Source organism: Corticium candelabrum, chromosome 22 (assembly GCF_963422355.1).
Source record: "Corticium candelabrum chromosome 22, ooCorCand1.1, whole genome shotgun sequence".
Taxonomy (NCBI): domain Eukaryota; kingdom Metazoa; phylum Porifera; class Homoscleromorpha; order Homosclerophorida; family Plakinidae; genus Corticium; species Corticium candelabrum.
This window is the reverse complement of record NC_085106.1, coordinates 1,636,392-1,643,891: the sequence shown is the minus strand read 5'-3', so window position 1 is coordinate 1,643,891 and position 7,500 is coordinate 1,636,392. Positions and strand designations below refer to the sequence as shown.

Below are 7,500 nucleotides of genomic sequence, written 5' to 3'. Positions count from 1 at the left end.
TTGTCTGTTTGTTTGTGTTTGTCTGTCTGTCTGTCTGTTTGTTTGTCTGTTTGTTTGTTTGTCTGTTTGTTTGTTTGTCTGTTTGTTTGTCTGTCTGTTTGTTTGTCTGTTTGTGTTTGCTTGTCTGTTTGTTTGTCTGTTTGTTTGTCTGTTTGTTTGTCTGTTTGTCTGTTTGTCTGTTTGTGTTTGCTTGTCTGTTTGTGTTTGCTTGTCTGTTTGTTTGTCTGTTTGTTTGTGTTTGCTTGTCTGTTTGTGTTTGTTTGTCTGTTTGTTTGTCTGTCTGTTTGTTTGTCTGTTTGTTTGTTTGTCTGTTTGTTTGTCTGTTTGTGTTTGCTTGTCTGTTTGTTTGTCTGTTTGTCTATTAGTTTGTGTTTGCTTGTCTGTTTGTTTGTTTGTTTGTCTGTCTGTTTGTTTGTCTGTTTGTTTGTCTGTGTGTTTGTTGTCTGTTTGTTTGTCTGTTTGTTTGTCTGTCTGTCTGTCTGTCAGTTTGTCTGTTTGTTTGTCTGTTTGTCTGTTTGTTTGTGTTTGTTTGTCTGTTTGTTTGTCTGTCTGTTTGTTTGTCTGTTTGTTTGTCTGTGTGTTTGTTTGTCTGTTTGTTTGTCCGTCTGTCTGTCTGTTTGTTTGTCTGTTTGTTTGTCTGTTTGTTTGTCTGTCTGTGTGTTGTCTGTTTGTTTGTCTGTCTGTTTGTCTGTGTGTTTGTTGTCTGTTTGTTTGTCTGTCTGTTTGTTTGTCTGTTTGTTGTCTGTTTGTTTGTCTGTTTGTTTGTCTGTGTGTTTGTTGTCTGTTTGTTTGTCTGTCTGTTTGTTTGTCTGTTTGTTTGTCTGTTTGTTTGTCTGTTTGTGTTTGCTTGTCTGTTTGTTTGTCTGTTTGTTTGTCTGTTTGTCTGTCTGTTTGTTTGTCTGTCTGTTTGTTTGTCTGTTTGTTTGTTGTCTGTTTGTTTATCTGTTTGTCTGTTTGTTTGTCTGTTTGTTGTCTGTTTGCTTGTCTGTTTGTTTGTCTGTCTGTCTGTCTGTTTGTCTGTTTGTTTGTTTGTCTGTCTGTCTGTTTGTTTGTCTGTTTGTTTGTTTGTCTGTTTGTTTGTCCGTTTGTTTGCTTGTCTGTTTGTTGCTTTCTGACATTCGCATATTGATCTGCCTTTGTCCTTGTGTCTGCATCTGCCCATCCATTTATGTGTCAAATTGTTGCCATTGTTTTGTCCATCTGTCTGTATGTTTGCCTGTCCATCTGTGTGGCTGGCAACAGTGGTTGCATTCTGTCTGCTTTCTATGCATCTGTCTGTCCGTCCGTCCGTCTGTCTGTCTATTTGTCTGTCTGTCTGTCTATTTGTCTGTCTGTCTGTTTGTCCATCTGTCCATCTGTCTATTTGTCTGTCTGTTTGTCTGTCTGTCTGTCTGTGTTTGTCTGTCTATTTGTCTGTCTGTCTGCCTGTCTGTTTGTCCGTCTGTCTGCCTGTCTGTTTGTCCGTCTGTCTGTGTTTGTCTGTCTATTTGTCTGTCTGTCTATTTGTCTGTCTGTCTGTCTACCTGTCTGTTTGTCCGTCTGTCTGTTTGTCTGTCTGTCTGTCTGTCTGTCCATCTGTCTATTTGCCTGTCTGTCTGTTTGCCCATCTGTCTGTCTATCTGTCTATTTGTCTGTCTGTCTGTCTGTTTATTTGTCTGTCCACTCATCCATCCGTCAGTGTCTTTGTCCATTACAGCACCTGAGCAAGCTGCTCCAATTTCTTCATCTCATCTCGTTTCACTCCCAGTGCATACTAAACACATCATTCATTCGTATCACACAATAACGACGTAAGACAATTATGTGAAAGTATAAAACAAACCTCCACAAGAAACATCTCCCTTTTCTTGGCTATATAATCAGCCAGAGATTCCTTCTCAACGTGACGATCTAAAGTGCAGTAGACAAGTTGTATGTCACTCAGTCTGTCGTATGGGTGTCTGTCTGTCGGTCTGTCTGTTTGTGTGTCCATCTGTCTGACTGTTTGTCTGTCTGTTTGTCTAAGTGTCTGTCTGTCTATCTGTCTGTTTGTCTGTCCATCTGTCTGTCTCTTTGTCTGTTTGTCTAAGTGTCTGTCTGTTTGTCTGTGTGCTTGTCTGTCTGTCTGTCTGTTTGTTTGTCCATCTGTCTGTCTTTGTGTTTGTCTGTTTGTGTGTGTGTGTGTGTGTGTCTGTGTGTTTGTATGTCTGTCTGTCTACCTGTGTGTCCATTTTGTAAGACATCACCTTTAGTTGTTGATATCACAAACGAAGGATCCGCTCTTGTCACTGCTGCTTCCTTCTTCTTCTGTTGAACATCATCTGTAAATGTTGGACTGTACACGGCTCTCCTCAACGCTCCACTTCTAGCATTCAGTCTCTGTGTGTATGTCGTCTTCTCATGCACCTTCAAACGTCGCTGACGCACGCGTTCCTAGTGTCCAAAGTTGAAATCAAAATTTAATTGAATTTTTCATTTTCAATATTCTGACTTCTTTTTCTTTCATTTTTTCTTGGTCTCTCAAATTGAAGATATCGTTTTCAGGTGGAACTCTAAACGGATTTTCTCGCCGTTTTGTTTGCTTAGCAACTAATATAAAATTTCATATTAATGAACATTATAAAATGTAATAATCACGTGACTAAATCATATACATTACACCCCCAACTGTATGTGTGCATCCATCATTACAATAGCTATAGCAACCGTTGCCATGGTTACAATTCAACTTGAACATTTCGATGTTTCTACTGACCGTGTTGAGTTGGTGCTTGTGCTGTCGACGTTGCCTGCGATGCTGAGTGCAACAATGTTGCCGATGGCAGAGTGACGTGACCGGAAACGTGAGATTGTTCGTCAACTACGAGAGACGACGGAGTTCTAAAATTCTACGCACTCGTACTAACTCTCTCAACTTACCTGACTTCCGTCCCGAAGTTTGAGACATAGGTCTCGAGTCTTCAGTCCTAAACGAAGCTCGTTCGACTTCAGACATGATGCGCTGTTGCTATGGAGTTCCGAGCATGCGCACATAAAACTTTAGGTTTATTAGACTTTGAGTTGACTTAACAAAGCATTTGTACTATCAGTACGTTTATGCACAGTGAGTTAAATAATTATAATTGCTAATAAATTAAATGCTAGTTGTGAAAGCGCACCTAAGAGGTTACCTCGATACTCGCGCGCACGCGCGCGTTACAAATTGGCAGTACCCGGATAATACCTTGCGCACCCATCACACAATGTCACAAGTTCGACTCATTGTTCGTCACGCCAGACAGATCGTGCAGGTCTGTCGCAACAAGGAGGCTCGTTTGATAGGAAAAGAAATGAATAACGTGTGTGTGATGACGTGTGACGAGTGTGGAGACGAAGGACTTTCTCTCATCATTTCACACGACGGGCTCATACTTGATGTGGGAACGGATAGAGAAATTGCAGTAAAATATGACGGTGTCAAAGCTGAGAGAGAAATAAATGCGAGAAATAAATCAATTTTGCCGGGTGAGAGCGCCTCGAGGGTCCAGACCATTTGCGCACTTGTTGTGTATGTCATGTGTTAATTAAATTAAATTTGTAAGAGTTGGTTTGTTGTCTTGTTTGTTTGTTTGTATATTTGTTTGCATTTTTCTTGTGTGTGTGTGTGTGTGTGTGTGTGTGTGTGTGTGTGTGTGTGGTGTGTGTGTGTGTTTGTGAGTGAGTGTGTGTGTGTGTGTGTGTGTGTGTGTGTGTGTGTGTGTGTGTGTGTGTGTTTGTGTGTGTGGTGCGATAGCTCAGTTGGTTAGAGAGTCTTTTATGGAGTGTGTACATCCGGGAACTTGCAGGTTTGCAGGTTTAAATTAAGTCACAGTGATAGCAAGCTATGGCATAATTCCCTTGGGCAAGAAAGTCATACACAATTGCCTCGCTTGAATCAGGAGTATAAATGATTACCTGGTCATTGACTACGGTAGCAAAGGCTTTCAACTGCGACAAAGTCAATCAGCCACTGGGGTCTGGGTGGGACTTCGGGTGCCCACACCACAGTTGGTGTTGCAGTACCTGGCCAGGCTCTAGGAGATTGCTTAGCACGGCCCATAGCTCCTGCGTAGTGCACAGGAACCCATCTGGCTGGGGCATAACTTTAACGAACGGAGCTCTTTATCCATTTGCCTTTGTGTGTGTGTGTGTGTGTGTGTGTGTGTGAGTGTGTGTGTGTGTGTGTGTGTGTGTGTGTGTGTGTGTGTGTGTGTGTGTGTGTGTGTGTGTGTGTATGCAGCAAATGAGTTTTTTGCTTAGGGTTTGTAGATGCACACACTCACCCAGTCTGGGCTGGAGATCGTGTCCATGAATTTGCAATGAAGGTAAACAGCTCATACATTGTAGTTCATGTATTACTCAAGATCCAGATTTCTGATCTAGTGTGTTGGTGTTTGTAGTCATCTGTTTTTGTACTTTGTTTGCTTGTTTGTACTTTTGTATATATATTTTATTTATTTATTTGTTTGTTTATTTGTTTATTTATATATTTATTTATTTAATTATTTATTTATTTACTTACTTATTTATATATTTATTTATTTATTTATTTATTTATTTATTTGTTTGTATATATTTATTTATTTATTTAATTATTTATTTATATATTTATTTATTTATCTATTTATTTGTTTATTTATTTATTTATTTGTTTGTTTATATGTTTATTTATTTATTTGTTTATTTGTTTATTTATTTATTTGTTTATATGTTTATTTGTTTAGTTGTTTAGTTGTTTAGTTGTTTATTTATTTGTTATAATATTATATATATATATATATATATATATATATATATATATATATATTTATAGATCCCACAAGGGACTAGCAGTATCATCTAAACTACATCTAGCTAACATCATTTTAGCATTGCTACACCACAGAGAGTTGCTGATGGAAATGACAAACAGATTGGCTAATTGAAACATTGTGTTTAAATGAAGCTCTACGTGCTATGATCTTGAGCACTTGAAGGCTAGAAGCTGTCCAAAGACCTAGAGTCTCAACCACGAGCGGATGAAAAATACTGCCTGTGCTGGACACATTTAGGTGATGTTGTTCATTCTTCTCCATCTTTCCAGCTTCAGATGCTGCACCTGGATGACTTGCCACTTGAGTGAGAAAAGGTGGTTGTAAAGAGTTTCGTACCGATAAGTCAAAGCAGGCAGGCAAACCGCACTCGAAATCGGGATGGTAAACATCTCCTGGTCTTGTTAGGTTGCTACTCTACATCTTGCCTCCCTACGACAACGAGAATCATCTGTAAGTAGTGCGTTATACATCATTTTTTGCATAGAGCATCATGACGTTTTGTTGTAAAGCTTTGTCCTTGATTACATCCCAGTAGATGGTCCCCAAACTTATCAACTGTGTTACTGCAAGGGCAACGTTTGGAGTTTGGGAATGGGAAAATTGGGATACCCAACCATATCCGTAATGCAACACTAAACTCTTTTTGGGCATGGACAGGCCAAGATTCGGGTTCGGTACTTCCTGTAGCCATGCCCCAGTGTGTTGACCAGAAATGGTATTCAGTCGAGCTCGATCCCTTATGCTCGCTGAGTCTTTGAGTGATGACCATAACGCGGAGTCCAACAGAAGTTGTAACTGATGCTGACTAGTAGAATCAATTTTGTGGTTGTTATCTGGTAAATGAAGCTGCAAGAAATCTTGGGCCATACTCTCCCCTGGGAACACAGTCACCTGGCCCTCATTGGAATATGACATGTTCCACTGGCTGCTCATGGATATAAGGTAAGATGTCAAGTGACGAGAAGAGTTACAACTGGCAAGATAGGCTGCAGGGTGACATCGAGAAGCTTCCCTCAAACCCAAGCCACCCAGGCGAATGGGGAGTGTAGCTTGTTGCCATGAGCTTTCTGATAAGGAACAATCAATTATTGATTCCAGAGTCTTCCATAGATTGATGTCAAAAGGCTGAAGTTGGCCAAGGACTCTGTCAGGTGGGACAGTCCTGAGTATGTGGTTTAGTTTGCACAAAGACAAACAAGATCTCAGTAAAAGTAATTCTACCTGAGGGTCTTCCATATCTTGCGGGCGTTGTTGACTTTCCCAGATCTTGTCAATACGAGTTGAAAGACTGGTATTGAAAAAGTTCTCAGATCCCCAGAGAGGAGAGCCCAGAAAATCAGCACCACCCTTTGTGTCAACGACTCGTTCCACATCTGACGGAAATTTCGGAAAGGACTGGTCTCCAGAAGGCCAAGAAATCTCACACTTGGACATATTCAACTGAAGACCATATTTAGGCCCTTTAGAGTTCATCTGCTCTAAGAGTGAAGCTACTTTGCGATGATGTCCAACAAAATTTCCATCGTCTAGGTACCACAACTTTAAGTTGATGTCACTTAGTGGCCCAATTTCATCAACTAACTCTAGGATGACCAAGGAAGAAAGCAAAGGACCCAGAGGGTCGCCTTGCTGAACACCAGTAGAGGAAGTGAGTTTTCGAATGCCAAAACGAAGTTCAGCTTGTTTATGATAGCTCCACTGCACCCATCCAAACAGCTCAGGAAGCTCTCTGTGAAGACGTCGCAGAAAAGTAGTACGGTCACAATTGTTGAAAGCATTGGACATATCCAGTTTGAGGCATCATAAGTTGGGATCATCTCCAAATGTATCAATAAAGCTGGATAGTGAATGTACGGCTGCCTCGAGACCACCTGGAGTGTCAACGCCTACCTAGCCGTATGGCAGGAAAACATCTGGAAGCTGAAATTTCACAGCTGAACAGCATACACGACTAATCAGCCGGCGAAGTGTTTCTCCCACAGCAATTGGCCTAATACCTCCACCTTCCTGCTTCTTGTATATAGCTGTTAGTGGGGCTCCTGTAAGCCATGGTGCTATTCGTCTGTCCATGTTTCCTGACAAGGCCAAATTGACTCATCGAGTCAAACTCTCAAGGCATTCTTGCGCAGATGGTGTGGACGAACCCAGGACTGCCTCAAGAAGGTGTTGTGCACGAAGCTTGGAAAACCCAGGACTAGAGGCTCGAGGAAATGCTTTCAAAGCCTCTAAAACTGAAACTGAAGTGACACAAAGAGGTGGAGGAATATCGTCAGACCAGGTGGAAGGTGGGTTGTACGGATGCCTATGATGGAGTTCTTCAAAGGCCTTCTGATCGTGAGAGGGGGCACAAGCATTGGACTGCAGTGACCGCATTGCATCTGCATATCTGCCTCCTCTGCTCAAAAATAAGGCGTGACGTACATTCTTTTGAGCCAAAGACGAACCAGTTTTATTATATATATATATATATATATATATATATATATATATATATATATATATATATATATATATTGCAATAATTATATATATCGCAATAATTAGGTAGATAGTCAACAATCACGAGGTCCAATCTGTCACTAATCATTCTTGAGTTATACTGTTACAAACTTGGCTCAGAGACAAGCCAGATAATAAAAGAGACTTCTTTACGATTGATCTCAACACCTCCAGACTGTGTGCAGTCTAC

The 7,500-nt window shown here is 40.7% G+C and overlaps 2 protein-coding genes across 4 annotated transcripts in view; one reads left to right on the top strand and one right to left on the bottom strand.

The window, feature by feature from the left end:
* LOC134197279 (cilia- and flagella-associated protein 100-like) overlaps window positions 1-3,122 on the bottom strand; it is a 12,142-nt gene extending 9,020 nt beyond the window's left edge. The window contains exons 1-6 of one of the 2 annotated variants that reach the window (XM_062666565.1): window positions 2,904-3,122; window positions 2,735-2,839; window positions 2,471-2,568; window positions 2,226-2,412; window positions 1,823-1,890; window positions 1,700-1,753 (exon numbers count right to left, since the gene is read on the bottom strand). In XM_062666565.1, the coding sequence (XP_062522549.1) occupies window positions 1,700-1,753; window positions 1,823-1,890; window positions 2,226-2,412; window positions 2,471-2,568; window positions 2,735-2,839; window positions 2,904-3,012 (621 nt within the window). In that variant the 5' untranslated portion in view covers window positions 3,013-3,122. Of the gene's footprint in view, window positions 1-1,699; window positions 1,754-1,822; window positions 1,891-2,225; window positions 2,413-2,470; window positions 2,569-2,734; window positions 2,840-2,898 lie in introns of both variants that reach the window. The other variant, XM_062666566.1, reaches the window with a different exon arrangement.
* An 89-nt stretch (window positions 3,123-3,211) lies between these two features.
* Window positions 3,212-7,500, top strand: part of LOC134197487 (probable imidazolonepropionase) — an 11,460-nt gene continuing 7,171 nt past the window's right edge. For both annotated transcript variants that reach the window (XM_062666817.1, XM_062666816.1), the window contains exons 1-2: window positions 3,212-3,483; window positions 4,258-4,322. In XM_062666817.1, the coding sequence (XP_062522801.1) occupies window positions 3,222-3,483; window positions 4,258-4,322 (327 nt within the window). In that variant the 5' untranslated portion in view covers window positions 3,212-3,221. The remainder of the gene's footprint in view (window positions 3,484-4,257; window positions 4,323-7,500) is intronic.